The 17,789-nt window shown below is 36.6% G+C and overlaps 1 protein-coding gene across 12 annotated transcripts in view; it reads right to left on the reverse strand.

Annotated features, from left to right (window-relative positions):
• Nucleotides 1-17,789, reverse strand: part of ZMYM2 (zinc finger MYM-type containing 2) — a 95,633-nt gene that overhangs the window by 42,487 nt on the left and 35,357 nt on the right. For 10 of the 12 annotated variants that reach the window (XM_072326572.1, XM_072326580.1, XM_072326574.1 and 7 more), the window contains 2 exons: nt 17,236-17,401; nt 16,204-16,416 (listed from right to left, as the gene is read on the reverse strand). In XM_072326572.1, coding sequence (XP_072182673.1) covers nt 16,204-16,416; nt 17,236-17,401 — 379 coding nt within the window. Of the gene's footprint in view, nt 1-3,610; nt 3,727-4,492; nt 4,644-13,763; nt 15,041-16,203; nt 16,417-17,235; nt 17,402-17,789 lie in introns of those variants that run through there. The other 2 variants (XM_072326584.1, XM_072326583.1) reach the window with 2 other exon arrangements.

Consider the following 17,789-nt stretch of genomic DNA (forward strand, 5'->3'; position numbering starts at 1 on the left):
CTAAAGAATAAATACAAAATACAGTATCTTACAAATGCAGATAAAATCGGAGTGATTAAGTATGGTTCTAAAACGACGTGTGGGTTGGTTTGTTTTATGTTTTGTTTTTTAATCATAAACACAATTTTTATTTATATATTTATTTAAGAGATCAGTAAAGGACTAAATACACATGACTGACAGTTCTTAAACAAGCAAAAATAATTGTTAAACCAAGAGTTAAATCACAACGTGTTTTAGTATGTCTCCATAAAGTTCCTATTGCATTGCTTGCAATTAAGGACTGTTTCCGCATAGTGTTTTAATGAGTCAAGATGGCAATCGTAGTATTTTCACCATCCTGTCTTCCCCCTGCATTACAAGGTACCTGGAACAGAGACTTAGAGATCTTTAGGGATTATCTGAAAGCATTATTACACACACTGAAGCACTGAGGTAGTAAATTCATTAAAATCTTTCACAGATCTCCCTGAGAAGGAAGACCTCATCGATGTTATGCTTTATCAAATACATACTTGAAATCATATCCATGTATGTCCCTGAATACAATCTTAAATTTCTGTCCTGAACATGAAGGGCATGGGAAGAGCCAAGCAAAACTAAAAATCACTATACAGCCCTTTTCAGGCTTCAATACAACCACTATTAACTGTTGTAAGATGTCAAATCACAACTGAACACGGCAGACACTGCGCAGAAGTGTTCTGAGAAGACCAGTGCAGCAGTACAGCTTCTGGCCTGCCCCTGCCACTCCTTTCACCCCAGTGGTAAGTGACAGAAGGGTTATTCTTGCTCATGGCAATGCAAAATCAAACTATGGAAACATTTATGTACGTAAGTGTATATGCTACACAGAAGGTATAGTAGGCAGTCTAACTGCAATCATTTTCTTTCTCTAGTTCAAGTAAAAGAACTTTAGAAAGAATCAAACTGTTCATTAACATGAAAGAGCAGCAAATACATACAAGAAATCTTTTATGCAGAAGAATAAGGTCACCCATCAGGACTACACACAAGCAAATTTAGATACTATAAGTTAAATAGGGAAGGAACCAAACATCTTCCTTACCCTCACACACATGATCCTTCCAAGCTCAGCATGGAACCCTCAATTATTTTTATCACAATCCGATTTAGCACGTTATTTCTATAACATGCATGCCAAGCATCAGCAACATGCTTCCACTTCAACAAGTTCTTTTTTGAGAGAGAGGAAGATAAAGTGAGAGAGATACAAGGAGCACAGAGAGCAGGACCCAACTATGAAAACACACAGTGAGCAACCAGCTATACACGCACATCCACACAGAAAAGTACTTTTAATTCTTACACATTATAGTTCTACAATTCTTCATATGTATCCACAAACTGAAAAATAAGTTTTAGCAAGAATTTTCTGGAAACTTGCGAAGTTTTGATAAGATAGCTTGTTTTCAAGGCATTTAGACTTTTACTTTTGTAAGACATTTGTACTAAGCCTCCATGTTCACAAGAAATAAATTAGCAATGTTATGCTTCCTTAAGAGAAAAGTTCAGTACAAGATCTTGAACTGACCCAGTAAAGTTACTGACAGCAAAACTGGGTTATAACAACAAAGCTTTGGAGCAGTTCTGCTCCTTGCTCTTCAACACCATCCTCCAACAGGAGCACAAAGAGCAAGATACAGCCACACTATTCTACAGCCAACTACTTAACAATCATATCAGTCAGGCTACTTCCCCTTCTTTACACTCTTTATTACAGAAATTAATGCTACTGCAAACTGTCTGCATGAAGGGAAACACAGATCTGGATATAAGTTGCACAACAAGCAGTTTGGCTAAATCTACAAGTATTTTAATAGATTAAAGGAACAATTAGCTAGAAACAAGGTTATTCATAAGATAAAATAACCAACTCAAAAATACTGCAGCCAAAATTAGGAATATAAACATTCCGATCCATCTGTAAACCAAAAGGACTAAAAGTCTTTGCAGAAGGGAGGCACAGACCCTGAACAGCAATTATTTTGCTTTGGAAAGGATAACTCCTACAAGACTGAAGACTATAGAAAAAATAGCACAGTAAGAAAAATGGATTAATATAATATCATAAATGTAAAACACAATTTATCCACATTAGTAAACAATGAGAAGTATGGAGAATCATAATGCATCAGTTACTTTTTTCAAAAGATCATTGCAGAAAGTACTACAGCATGGCTGAATGGAACTAACTAAACCCAGATTCAGCCCCCACTGTGTCTGATACTTAAGTATCAGACTTCCCATGAGAACACATCCAAAGGTCATATCACACTATATAATCCCGTTTCCACCTAAATACTAAATGAACAGAAGAAGCTCTTCTCATATGATCAATTCTCATCTAAAGGTAAATACGTTTTGTTCTTCTAGATATTGCATACATGGAAACTATCAAAAGTTAGAATCTGATAGACCATCTTTCTGTCCTTGGTCTTACTGAGAACTTATAGACTGTACAACTGTTCTAACTAAACTCCACTACAACATTAGAGAGACAATACGTAGTGCTGAAACCACATCAGAAGCATTACAAAGGTCTCAGTAAGATCAAGAACCCACAATACTTCAAGAGATCTGTTACATTTAGTAATGTAGCCAAATGCTGATTTCTCTACAAATCTAAGGCGGCCCAGGCTGCATTTGCCATTTGCTAGCTTTATTTTTCTTATTCAAATGACACCAAGTTTTCAATCTGAGAGCTCTTTGGGCTGCAATCAACTGTAAGACCCCAAAGAATGAAAAAGAGGTTGAAAGAGTCTGCAAGTATAACTAATTTGTCTTGACATACTAAGAATACAAAAACAGTGCTCTGTGACAGAGGTTAAGGGAGCAATTAAGAGACTGGTTTGCAGAAAACTCCCAAAATATAATGACAAATGAGAAACCTCTGTATGGGTGTAACCCTCTCTTCACAAGATGAACAATTATCAATCACACACCATACATTGTTTTTACATACAGTGTCTTTGAACTATTCCTTAATATCCTAGAGGTTAATCATTACAATGCGTTTTTACATATGCTTTAGATCATATTTAAATAGGACACTTTGAAAAAGCACAACAGCCTCTTACAGTCTGCTTATCATTAGGCTTGCAATACTCTGGTTTCTAGACATCGTTTAAACAGCTGGTTCCATCCACAGAAGTTCAAATGACTTAGATCCTACCTTCCATTTCAGAGAGTCACTATTCCTGATGCCACACACCTTTGTTAGCAAAATATTGTTCAACATGAGAATTTTGTGACTGCAGTTAGCAGAGATGAGATGAAATTTGTTAACTATCAACGCACAATAGCAAAACTCACCTCCACAGAGAGGCTGGAGTGGGAAAAATAAGGTGGGCAGTGGTACTGGGTTGCATTCTCTTATAGCATCGAGGAGAAATACATTATTAAAATATTAGCCAGTGTTATAATGAAACAGCAATTTCAAAAGAAATTGTTATGAGCCATAAGCATCTATGTTAATCAAAAGTCATAAACATGTATATAAAAGCAAATTAGTTTAATGTGCAAATACTTAACACAAACACAGGTACACAAATATTAAGGGAGGAAAATATTTAACACAACAGCTAACCTGAAATTTAGCTACACAACTGGAACTGCAAAAGTTGTACAGTTTTCCATCAGGCATTGTGGCTTGATACTGAGGTAAAGAGTTTCGTTTACAAAAGTGGCAAATAATTTCCATACCTAAAAGAAAAACGTAGTTTACAAACAAAATTAATACAAAACAGTAATGCAAGAAATACTGGGTTACAGGTCAGCTTTTCATTGTAAAAAGCTAATTTTCTGTTTTCCAGTCAGCTTCTAAGTCACGTAACGCAAAAAATCTCGGAGAATTTTTTTATGGCTGAATTCTTCCAGTAAAGCTCAGCACTGAATGTGAAGCAGTACCACCTTCTAGCAAACTCAGTACAGCACTGTGAACTTAGGAGTCTGATGAACCGAGATTAGGTCTTCTTTGTGTATTGAAGAACACAAACGTTAAACTTAGTTATCCATTTCTTTCACCCAGGTTCAACATCTTTCTTGAGAATATCTACACACATTATAACTTCTTTCATCCTTCACCAAGAGACAACAGCTTGAGGAGATAAAATAGAGTGGCCCCAAGACAATAAAATACATTAATTTACAAGCATGGTAGCTGCACTGTCATTCTGTGGCAGACCAGAACAAACTGCGTCTCAACTTTGTTCTACCCAGAAGCCTTAAAACTGCTGAAGAGATCCGGAAATCATGCAACAAGGTCAGCGAGAAGTATCTTCCACAGGTTCCTCTACTAGTGTTAAATATAACACCATCTTTTTATAAAATCTACATTTAAAACCTGAGGTCACTAAGCATCTTCACAGAATCATTCTAAAACAAGATAACCCGCTCCCACTGTTCAAACAACAACAAAAATCCAGTCTGCACTTATCAGTGATGAAAATCTATCATCCTTGTCACTTACTTTGTGATTCTGCATGTTTTGATTTGTGTGTGTTCATGCATGCAGTTGAGCAGTATGGCTCCAAATATCCATTAGGTCCTATGCACTGAGTCATGTCAAAAAACCTGCACTGAGCTCTGCAGCCAGTACAAGATGTTAATTTGCCATATTTCTAAAACATAAAACAAAGCAAAACAATTCATTAGTTAAAACTATGTTTGGCTTTTAGTTTTACATTTTAGTATAACAAATACAGAGGAAAACTTATTTACTTCTGCAGTTCTCTGCCCCATCAGAAGCTCCCTATATTAAACTGACTCTCACAGTCAACTTCTCAAGTGCAGTTGGCACTATGGTTGGGTCTTTCCCTCCTGGAGGGAAAATGGTTAAATTTCTGTGTAAAAACAAAAAACAAACACACAAAGTCTGAAAAAATAAAACTATTAATAAAGTAACCACCCACTACCTACAAACTGTGACCTGTGACAAAAGAGTACAAGTTCTGATGAGTCACAGAGTTTAAAACAACAGTTTTGCTCTCCTTGCTGGTGGGACAATGATTGCATGGCAAGAAAAAGCAGTCTGACGTGATGTAAATAATGGTGATAAACCTGCGCAAAAAGCATTCTATTCCTCACCCAAACATCCTTAATATTACTGAGCAGGAGTTACTTGAAGAAGCTGCTTAATAAAAGCATTCACTGGAGAACTTTTCTAACTTCTAGAGTCTTTTAGTTCTGGTCTGCCACACAGAAAATAAGTACTGCAGAGTCACTGTGCTCCTCATTCAACCCATCGAGGAACTGCAACTCCTCACACCCCACAATGCACTGAATTCTGGCATCTTCCAATAGGAAGTTCTCAACAGAAAGGAATAAATGCTCTGCAAAAAGCAAAGAAAAATACTACCAAGCAGAAATGCCAACGGTAAAGCAAGAAGACAAAACTCAGTAATTCTGACCCACCACTTGCACTATTTAATTATCAGTGAAGTACACATCTCATGCACCATAAAGGAAGGTCTAAACACCTTGCCTGGTCAGAGAACTCCTAATTTAAACAACGATGAGTCATATCAGACAGACAGACAGACAGCTTATTGAGTATCAGAAAATACTCCACGGACATTTCTTCCACGGAGTGGGTGCAGCACCTTGCAGAGAACAACACAATTCCAAGATACTACAGCAACTTCGAAATTTGCACATGCCACTTAAATGAAATTTTTACTGTGGATTTTCTCCTAAAAGGAGTCTGCACCCAGATATCAAGCTTCTACCTATAGGAGAGTATTTTACATGGTTCCTTCACATATCCTTCCTTCACATCTTGCTTTAATTTTTTGCCTTTAAAAATATACCCAATCCGGTACCTGATAATGCTTTTCATTAGCCGCAATACTGGAAAAATTCATACTAGATGCCAAGATCAAAATGCAGCCACTGACCTACAAACTGAAGCTATTCTGCCAATACATGCTCATCTCCTCTGGCTTGAAGAGACAAAGCTGGAAATTAAGAATTCTTTAGGCTATGTCAGTGAGAATACAGGTGATCACACTTCACACCAAACTTCACTTCTTTGAAAAAGTCCAATGAAACACGACCATCAGAAACCTACACGCATGTATAGTCTTAGTATTTCTAGAACAACACAACATACAAATCTAGAAGTCCTGGTGGAAATATGACGACACAGCTTAACAAACAGCATTCAGCAATATAACCAGAAAACAACAGAGTTAAGTGGAACCTTCACAAGTTCTTAGTCTGAAATAAAAATCAAACAGGCTATAAAACATGGCAAGACAAAAATACTTTTATACTTAATTATAGTAAGCTGCTCAGTGTTTACTAAACTTACTTTGGAAACGGTTGCTTCCAAAGACTTGCCATCATCTTGTTTACGCTGAACTTCATGTATTTTTATTACTATTGACAGCATTCCTTAAACTTATGTTTGAATATAAAAATTATTCAAAAAAACAAACAAATTCAAGTGCATCTGAAGCTGTTAATCGATCAGAATTAAACAGCTGCACTGAAAATATATTTTAACAGTCCTACACAAAGGCTTCCCCATTTACGTCTCACGGTACACAGGTATCATTACATTTGTACTCTGGAACTCACATTCATCACAACAGGTTGCCTTTCATCTCTGAGAATCTGCAGCATTACTTTCATCCTGTAGGAGTAAAATTTGAGAACCCTTTCTCTAAAAGCATTCTCAAAGCTGCAATAAGCAGACAATTCACTAAAGCTAAGAAGAATCACATAAGCATATAGGATAGAAGAAGATTCCTGCAGCACATTTCTGACCCAAAAGCAAGACAAATGATAATGACAGACCAACAGTACCAAGAGCAGTATTTTGAAGGGCATTACAGATCAACTGTTTGTTGTGTTTGTTACCTTTTTTAAGATAAGAATTCACTCGAAGTTCAACAGAAAGATGAAGAAGACAAACAAAAGGGGATGTCTCTTCACACAACAAGGTCATCACTTCTTACTGAAGAGTGCCACAGACACTAACACTTTGTGTTTACTGGGAGTCCTACAAGCACTCAAAAGATCCACTAAGAAGAGCAAGCAAGATCCTTTCTTCTTGAAAGTCAAAAGCTCAGGAGAAAATACCATCAGCACAGCTGTCTGGTTCTCACTCTTCCCTGAATGCCCACTTCCACGGCCTGCAGGTGTCACAATTCCAGATTTGAACCAGTACACCTGTCCTCATTCCCTTACTATGGAATACTTTTCTTTCCAATTGAACTTAATTTTTGCCATTCACAAGGAAAAGGGAGTTTAGAAAAGAAAGAAAACTAAGAAAAACAAAGCTGCATCAGTGTTGTTAGTATTTTGTGGTCATGAGTCAAAAAACCTGTATTAGTAGAGATAGTAATAGAATAATGAACAGTGAAACCTTTGTTATTGACTAAGTAAGGAGGGAAAGAAAACACAAAACTTCCTGATTTCATTATAAACATCACTGCTTTGTTCCTCACTTCGGAAGCACAGAATCACATAGACAGGACAGGACTTCCAGAGATCTCCAGAGATCAAGTGCAACGCCCTGTTCAATGTAGGTCCAGAGCTAGTTGCTCAGGTCTTGTTCAGTCAAGTTAATCATCTCCAAGGATAGGCATTCCAAAATCTCTTTGAAAAAAAAAAAAAAACAACACAAAACAAAACACCTCTTTGAAGTATTTCATCAACTTACAGATTAAAAACAAATGACAAACAAAAACCCACCATTGTATCCAATCAAAGGTCCCTTTGTTTTAAAATAGCGCTTGTCATCTCTCATCCTTCCACTGTGCACTTCTTTAACAGCCCAATCCCATCCTCTATTTAACCACCCACACCTCCATTTGGTATTCTCAAACCTGAACTCATCTCTCAAAACCTGTCCTCCCTGGCCCTTGAAAATATCTTGGTAGCTTTCCATTGGACCTACTTTAATATGCCAATGCTTTTCATCATAGAGAATCCAAAACTGCATACCTTGCTCCAGAATCAGTCTCTGAAGTACAGATAAGAGGGGAAAAATAAGTTCCCTTGACCTACATGTCACCCTCTTGCTAATACAGCAATAAGTTGCCTACAGAGGCTGTGGAGTTGCCATCCCGTGAGATACTCAAAACTATGGATTTGGTCCTTTCAACCTGCCTCCAGGTGGCCTGCGTTGAACAGAGGGATGGACACAATTCTCCAGAAGCATATTCCAATTTCAGCCATTCTGTGATTCTGTGGTATTGCCCAGGATGCAGTTGGAAGAGTTTACTGCAAAAGTACACTGCTAACTTCTGTTCAGCCTGTCCATCACAATACCCAAATCTTCCTCAAAAGCTGCTTTCTTAGCAGTCGTCTCCCATTCTAAATGAAAAACTGACTTCCCCTTGCTCTCTCCATGATACCTCAGTGGCGGTTAAAAACGGTAATGGGTAAAATGTATGCATTTCAAATCAGCCTGAGTTTCAAAGCTTCAGAGATGGAATGAATTCAGCATCAACCATCAAGATAGAGTAGTAAACGTTCTCCTTCCATGTACAACTTCCTGCAAGTTCAAAAAGCTCCATCTCCATGCTGTGCCTATGAGTTTTTACAGTAACCTGTGAAAAATGTGAAATTACCATCCTTAAACATGCACGTGAAAATTTAAGTAAAAAGACTGTTACCAAATTAGTACAGAAAACAGCATCAATTGGATTGCTATGTAGAAAAAGATAAGCTAATAGAGAGGCAAAATTCCTAGAAAATGGCAATGATCACCTGAGAGGAAAACTGATGCCCAAGTACACCTCTCCCTCACTCATCCTCCTAGATTTTTGTTGGATCTCATCAGTTTTTGGCCTCTCACAAAGCACAGAGTTTAAATACTGAAACAGACATTCTTATTTTCATTCTTTCATTACGTGTTTGTATACATCAGACTTCCTATTAGACTTCTAGATTTATTCTACATCATAGAAGTCAGGTCTATTTCATGATGTGTATCTCATGGTTGGCAATTTCAGGAAAAAAAAAAAAAATGAAAAAACGTTTCACACAGCTTCCAATTCTTAGGATTCAATAGTTCAGCATACATTTAAAATCCTCATTCTATCAGCGAGGACAGCGTTCCACTCAGATTGAAAGCTATAGAAATCTATCAGGACAAAACAGAGAATTAACTGCATGTGCTCCAAAAATAAAGGTACTGCTGCAACAGAAATGCAAACTTCTGGAAATAAAATTCATTTGGGAGGTGTGTGATTTATATTCCTGCCATTATTAGCAATAATCCTTTCAGAACTAGTCTTCCTTAATATCTTACTGAAAGGTTCAGGTTTAGAGCTCCTCTTGCATACATCCTACTTAAGGAAACATCAAGCCCAAGAGAAACTATCAGAATAACATAATTTCCCAGCACTTTAAAAGTAAGCCTCACTTCTGTTTGCAACTAATACAAATTGAATTCTCCTTCATTGGCCTTTTTGGCTGCAAGAGTATACCAATAAAGGTTATCAGTGCCTAAGATCTAGGCACCTGTGCTACAAGCCATTATTCTCCATTAAGAGCAGCAGTATTATCTCCTTTATGTTCCTTCAGAAGGATGAAGAAAAGCTGCAGTGTAATAGAGTGCTCTTGCCATTATCACTCCCATGCAAGGGCCAGGAGACTGAGAACACTAGAAGACCATTTGATTGCTAGAGTGCTATATAGCAGCACTAAGATTTGTTTAGAGACAGATGAAGTGCTCTACAATTGAACTCATATGGTCCACATAAGAGAGATCGGTACATACCACAGCTTTATGAAGTAACAGTTAAGTATTAGAAATAAGATTAAAAATAGGGAAAGCTTCTAGAAAATAGTCTGGTGCAGAAAGAGTCAACTTGTGTTCAAACAGAATGGTAAGGGATGGAGAAGAGAAAAATTATTTAAGTAGAACAGTACAGGTATTCACTACACAGAATTCTAGGATCATACAGATGCATTAGTAAGGTAATAAAGGAAGCATCAGCTAAACTGCTTCAGATTTATTTGAAAGGATGGTCCAGATGGATCCGGAAGCAGCACCCACATCTAAGAAAAGAACCAGATGTCAGCAGAATCTGTAACGGCAAAGAAACAAGGAACTATATTATTTATTCAGCCTTTTGTAATACCACACTCAGACTATCTCTCAATCAAGAACAACTGCAAACTCTTCCCTGCTCTAATTAGAGACTTTAAGATTACTAACACCTCAAAAGCATTCACACAAGCCTGAAGACCAAAGGCTGAAGTACTTGCTTCTATGGCCCTTGTACATGAAACAATTTGCGCTTCAGCTGAACAAGATGAGCAACCAAATGAACAGCATGTGCAGGAACTTTTCTCTGGCATCACTCACTGCTGGTGCTCCCCTCTCTTTTTGTCAGTTTCATCTCTTGACAAACATCAAGGGAAATCAGAGCTGAAAATCCCTTCTTCCCTTACCTCAAAAAGTTATTGACTAAATTAAAACTTCTCCTGTTTCAGCTCTGTGGTTTGCTTTTTCTCAACCTTCTTCAACGATCCCAGGTGCTGCAGTACATTGACGTGGCTATTCCCATTCTAACATCAATACCTACACACATCACCTCCTTGCTTCTTCTCCATAGTAATCTCCTGTGCTTCCATGCAGACCACATCTCAAAAGTCTGTTGTAGGTACTTCTCTTCAGAAACATATATCTGATGTACCTACTTCACTGTATTTATAAAGCATGGGAGGGGGTTGGAAATATCCTGAGCACTTACTACTAGTACATCTATGTGGTGTGGTTTTTTTTGTTTTGGTTTTTAGTTGAAGAGCAACAGAGTTTGCATTTGAAGAAATACATCTGAAATAGTAAAATAAAGGGTATTAGAATAGAATATCTTCCAGAGCAACTTGATTTGTATCAGTAACACAAAAAACTGGAGGTGTAAAAACCAAGAGACCTCAAAAGAACTGAAAAATAACAACAAAAAAACCCACAAGAAAAACAAAATCTGAGCAGGAAGGACATTAGTCTTTATTTGTCAAGAAACTGTCATTTAAACTATGGCAGATGAGGTAGAAAACATCCAGTTAATTCAGTTTGTAGAGACATATACAGTATCAGATTTGACATTATTTAAGCTGAGTGATAAGTAAGACAGAAGATTACTTAATACCAGACTAAGTATTACTTGAAGTTTAGACACTGGGAAACGTTTTTCCACTAAGAGTGTGACGAGGTGCTGGCACAGGCTGCCCAGAGAAGCTGTGGATGCCCTGTCCCTGGAGGTGTTTAAGGCCAGGTTGGATGGGGCCATAAGCACTCTAATCTAGTACTTGACCTAGCAGCTGGCAACCCTGCCTGCAGCAGAGGGGTGGAAGTTGAAGACTGTTGAAGTTTCTTCCAACCCAAGCCATTCTACGATTCTATGCAGTCAGACAAAAGTGGTTTACAACCTGAGAAAGAGGGTGCACCACTAAATCAGTCTGACTGAAATGGCTGCCAACCGTAACACTGCCTCTTTGAAGAGACCAGAAATAAGTTATAAAAACAAACAACACAACAAAACTGAGAGATCGATCAGTATTTCTAAGGGCCGCTCAGCCCTCACAGCTACTGGTTTTAACAGCTGTATTTACTGAAACAGCCATTTGTAACAAGAGGGTCAAGAGCAGTGACAAATGCAGGAAACAAATGATATAACTACTTGTGCTACCCCAAAAAAACATTAAAAAATTCACCAAATTAAAAAAATACCCAATCAACACCCCCAAAAAACAGAAACAGCAGTACAAATCAGTTCTAATACCCAAGAGACATGGAAAAACCACAGATAATGCATGAAACAAGTTAAGAACCCTAAGCACTTGACTGTAATACTATGCAACGAGACATTTTAGCAAAGCATTTAATAAAATTTAAACTAGTAGATATCAGTACCTTCTATGAGAGTGAATATGAACTTTAATAATAATACTAAGTTGTAGAACAGGTATGTATATAATAGCATAGAGTGAAGGTTCCTCAACCTCTGTACACATAAAGCAGATGGAACAAGTTTTAAGGAAACTTTCACAGAATAAATTGTTAGGCAAAGGATAGCATTCAAAGTAAGAAAACACAGCTGCCTAGGTTGGGCTTTTCCTATTGCTTTTCTGTAAGTGAATAGATAGCTTGAAGGGATGGCACAGCTTGGTTAGTCATGAAGCCCATTCAAGAAGCCATCATCTAAACAAGCAAGACAATCCAATATAGTTCCATTCAGTGCTGAAGGAAAATTTTCACTAGATAAATGATACTGCAAAGCTATTTTTTCTGACAGCACATGAGGACCACTACTTTTTAGAAGCACCCGAAGCAAAGAAGTCCAATGATATTTTAACAAGAATTTTAGTTATGGAAAGAAATAAGAAAAATAAGCAACAAAGAAAGAAAAAAGGAACATTAGTAAAGCATCAAACACCTTTCATGCCAGAATCAAGAGCACTGGGCTGATAAGGCCAGGAGGCAAAGCAGTTAAAGAATGCAGCTGGAAGTCAGAAGGTGCTGCTGGTATCACAAGCCAAGTCATGGAATTCACTTGTTCCTTAGAACAAGGTTGCCAGATCCACACCTGCTCCAACAAACCACGGCACAAACAAGATTGAAACTACCTTGAAAATGAAGGTTATTGGTTTTTTTTTGGTACAGAGTATCTACAATGGTACCTGGAGCAAAACCACTGAAACGGTGTATGTAACTGCTTTGGTTAACATGTGTTCATTGCAAGCATACTTGAGGTCTGCTTCAATTTATTGCACATATACTAAGTTTTAAAACAGGTAATTTCTTGTTTAAATTACGGGACACCTACTCAAAGGCATCAAAGTATGTCAGCATTTGCACAATGTTGTAGGCAATGTAGTCATCTCCTCGCCAGATACTAATCTCATTCATCTCCACGGTTGGTTTTGGTTTTCTTTTTGCATCTTTAAGTCTTTGTCTCCCCAGACGTGATGGGCCAGAAACTCAATAGCTCAGCTCAATACAATCAAGTAGTACAGTAGTAATAGTCTTCAGGTTAACAAAAAAATTAAATAATAATAATAATTAAAAAATTAATCTGCTTCCAATAAGGATTTTCTCTTGGTATTATTTTATCTATACTGTCGTAGTGACTGTGTTTTTAGGGAGGAAGTTGTTTTAATGTCATTTTCCCTTTTGCTTGTATTTATTTACAATACATTTTTTTTAATTAAACAGCTTGACTTGCACTTAGCTGTTTCCCTGGCCTGCTACTTTACTATCAGGAAACTATCCTGCTCTTGCATATAGTTAGCAATCACTAGTTAGGCTATGAATACCTAAACTTATGTGGGTTTTTCCTCTCTGGAGTTCTTACACAATTTGTGCTCTCCTATTTATTTTCCATAGTAAAAGAAAGTTAAACTCTGCAATTTCATCAGCTGTAGGCAAGAAAAGAACCATCTCCTATCAGGAAAGCAGAAAACAGCACACAGAATTCAAGATCACTTGTCTCACAGTTTTAAAGCAGAGTTTGAAATAGTACATTGAAAGCTACAGGCACCCACGGCTTTTAAACACGATTCAGGCACTTCAGAGAAAGACCTAATTCCCATGGCAGGAAATACGCTTATTTCCCTGCCTCCCACCAAGGCAGTCTAAAGCAGAGGAAAGAAACTCTTCATAAACAATGGATCACTTGCGCCCAGTGGCCATTTCAATAGCCACAGTAATGTTTATTGTGCACATCTTAAAAAGGAAGAAAAACTGTCCATGATAACTTGATAAAAATTGATTGTTTAAATCAGTGTAAAATTTATTAAAAGAAGTAGGGATGAGGTATATATATAGGTACAAGTAATAAAATCCAGTTTTCATTTATTGCTGCTACAAAAGTAAAGCATAGTGATAGTCTTATGACATTTACAACATGAACTGCTTAACACAAAGCTCGTACCAGCAAAACCTATTTATTTTACAGTAACGTAAGAAAACATTTGCTGAAACTTATGTGACACACAGTAACAAGATGTATAGCACAAGGCTGTAATCAAATGACATCAACTTTTCCTACATTATTGACTCCAGTTTATTTCAGTATGTAACAGCAACTCTCCCATATTCTGTCCTTCTCTTAACAGCCGAATCTGAATCAAAAATTTCCAAGAAAATACTGTTACTACTGAATAAAGAAGCCTATAATTTACCCATCGTGGCCCAATGAGTTTTCATTTTCCAAAATCTGAATTCCTTTTCAAAAACAGAATTCCTTGAATACATTCAGTTCAAAAACCTTAATGGAAATGGAAGCTTAAATGTACCTCGCTAGACAACCAGTTACTTTGAAATACTAACTGCTGCGCCCTGAGCAACTTTGACACCTACAACAACAAACTAAAAAAGCTCCTAATTTAAAATTAGTTTTCTTAAAAACACTCTCAAATTCTCATGCTCCGTGAGCATTTGATATCTAACAGTGATTAATTACATTTAATCACCAGTCCAAACAAGATGTACATAAGCACTAGAGTTAAGCTTCTCACAGCCTGTTACAGTTTCCCAGCACCAAGAAAAAAAATATTAAGAACTTGTTTGAACGAAGCCTCCTGTCAGAACTGAATGCACCAAAATGTTTCTGAATTGTATAAGCTTTTCTTAAGGATCCGCACAATAAACGTGCAATATCTACCACTACTTATGAAGATTCCAATGCTCTGCAAACTGGTCCTCCTCCCCAAGTCAAACTGGAATATGCAACTTGCTACGCTACCCACATCCTTCCCATTCTCAAATACACATCTAAACACAATGTAAAAAGAAACATCTGAACAGAGTACAGTCTGTAATAGAAGTACAGATTTATCATTCAACCTCTCAAAATTCCACGTTCATTTCTTAATTCCATATGCAGTGCATGTTACACTGGTTGTGTGGGAATGTCTCAAGTTCAAAGTTAATCTCATGCCTTTTTGTTTCTTCGAGAGACAGTATTCACCGTTTCTTCAAGTCTTCCCATGGCTTCTGGGCATGCCTATGTTTTTAGTATCTTGGAAACCTATCAAGTCCCTTTTGGATTAGCTGTGACAAAAGAACAATGCTCATGTTATGTTTTCAGTTACGCTATTTACATACGCATGTTTCCAGTACTGCTGTTTGCACATTGCATATACATAAGAGCACACAACCCCAATAGTAGCAAAACTGAATGTCCTAAGAGAGAATACAAACATACATGATGCAACATCATGGAACTTATAAACATCCAGTGCTGGCTTCTTGCTTCTCTTGGGTCACTGGTATCTTAAAAACGGAAGATGAAGAACAAACCCAAAGCAAAGTGCAGCACTGAAGCCATTCACACAGTCAAGCAAAGGCTTAAAATCAGGTAAAGAAATTAATTCCTAGTAAAACAGTAATTTCTGATTTCATAGCACTACTCCTAGAAACTCAAAGCAGTATATATTGAGAAAAAAAAATAACAAAATCTCCAAAACGCACATAATCCTCCAAAGTATTTAATATTTCAGATATTCTGATTAAACCTTCCTGATTTAAACCTTCCAGCAGTATTAGCACTGGTTCAGAGCTAAGTTGGCTCTGTAAAATGTAAAGTGCATCACTACTCACCATCAGATTTCTTGATTTGGAATTATTTTTAAGCATAAGAACAAAAGAAACCCAAACCAAATAAAAATGAAAAGAGAAAATTTAGGACACAGAACAATGAAAGTAACTACTGATTTCAAATCTTATTCTGTACGTTAAAGGAGATGAGACATAGCACAGGTACACAGTCAACGTGTCAAACTATTCTCACAGCAACATCCAACCTACATGCCCTGCGTATTTTTCAAAGTTTCAATTGCATGCAAGCCAGTTTTTCTATCCAGCAAAAAACACTGCTTGGGGACTAGTAAGTCTGCATGACAACCTTGTTATTAATACACTCCTAAGTGAGACACCCATGAGAAAGAAAGAAATTAAGAGAAGGTTAATTGCAAAGCTACTTGGTTTATAACAAATAGGTACTGTTATTACAGTAACAACAAAAGAATGCCAATAGTAAAAGGCCCACTTGGGTTAGTTTGTCCCCATTTGCATTCTTGCATTCATTTCATTTTTATTTTCATTTTTATTACTTAAGACTTGGAAGATTAAAAAACTGTGTTACTAATAACAGCTTACATTTAATGAGTATTAATGCTTGTTTCATTTAAATTCATAGGTTAAGAAATAATTACCTGCTTGTATTCACCAACGCAGTTCTGACAGCAGAATCTTTTCTGCTGACCATCAATAGTAAGAGTATTGTTTCCAGCTCCTTTACTGGGTAAATACTCCCCACAATGCTCACAGCAATTCATTATTAAACCATTTGCCATCCTGTATCTATTGAAGCAGTGGTCACTGCACAGCTTGTGAGTCATATTTTTAAAGCTAACTTCATGACGAATCTGAAAAACAGAAATAAAAGTACTCCATCACCACACAAGCACAAAGATGCCTTAGAAAAGCCAGAAATCTTACATTCAAACACAATAATGAAAACCAGATTTTACTAGCTCACAGAATTATTTAAAGACAGACAATATAGAAATAGAAATTTATTTTCTTCCTGAAGTTCTAGAAAAAAACTTTAAGTCACTTTTGTTCCTCTTGCCTACAAGCAAAGATCACAGAAGAATGTAATAATTGGGCATATGAGAAGAATGGCAATTTTATAAAATATCCCTGTAGAGAATGGTGAGAGATACGCATTAAAAGTTGTGTAAAGTAGTAATCTGCACTACAGTGGGTCCAGTAATGGCATCAAGTAAAAAAATAAATAAATAAATAAATAATATATATATATATATATATACATAAATATATATAGAGAGAGAGAGATATGAATTTAAAACTAGGTTTATGGTATTTATTCCAAAGTATGCACATAATATTTCAAAATATACAGTAAAAAATTCATCTGTGTATCTTGACTTCTTAACTGACAATTCTTCTATTTGCGACCCTGATTACATTTGCAAGGCTCAGTGACTAATAAGACTGTTGAAAGTAACCATTTTTCTTAGAAGTCCTACGAAGTTAACTAAAGTAATTTTAATCTAAACTATTTTCTCCCTTCATTTTCTCTTCATGAATATTAAGCCTATAAAAACACTGAATCATATTTTTCATCTCCTTATTTTCAGTTCTCTTATTTGTAATCTGAGATTATTAAAACTATTGTCATTACTGAGGATAAGAACAGAATCAAACAAAATCAATCTGACCTCGGTTAGTTTACCACAGATAGTGCATCTTGATTTATTCAAAGCTCCTTTTGAAGGATTCTGTTTATCTTCATAGAAGGATAAACACGATGTACTGCAGAACTCCTGGAAAGACTCACTTGAATCAACTTGAGCAACGATGGTACCTTTCATTGTTGTTATATCTCTGAAAGACAAAAAAAATCCTCTAGAGTGTACATATATAAACATATGTCCAAACAAGAAACCTTTACAGATTGTAGCACTCATTCTTCCTTTTTATACTTTCATTTCAAGCCAGTTTTGTGGCAGAGTTGTTAGTCACATGCCAAACAAATAACATCTTCTGTTAACTGAAATGATTAAATCTCCACCACAAGCTTGCCCAGAAGCCTTCTCACTTGAAAATTCAAAAACAGTTAATACCACAGAGTTCCAAATAATTTGAACAGTTTAGCTGTCCACGAAGCTGCACCCACTTAATGCATTAAACCAAACAAATAACCGTCAATAATATCGATATGAAATACACAACACAAATCTTCTTCTCCTCTCTTCCCACAAAAATTACTTCA

The sequence above is a fragment of the Excalfactoria chinensis genome, chromosome 1 (genome assembly GCF_039878825.1).
Source record: "Excalfactoria chinensis isolate bCotChi1 chromosome 1, bCotChi1.hap2, whole genome shotgun sequence".
NCBI classification, from domain to species: Eukaryota; Metazoa; Chordata; class Aves; order Galliformes; family Phasianidae; genus Excalfactoria; species Excalfactoria chinensis.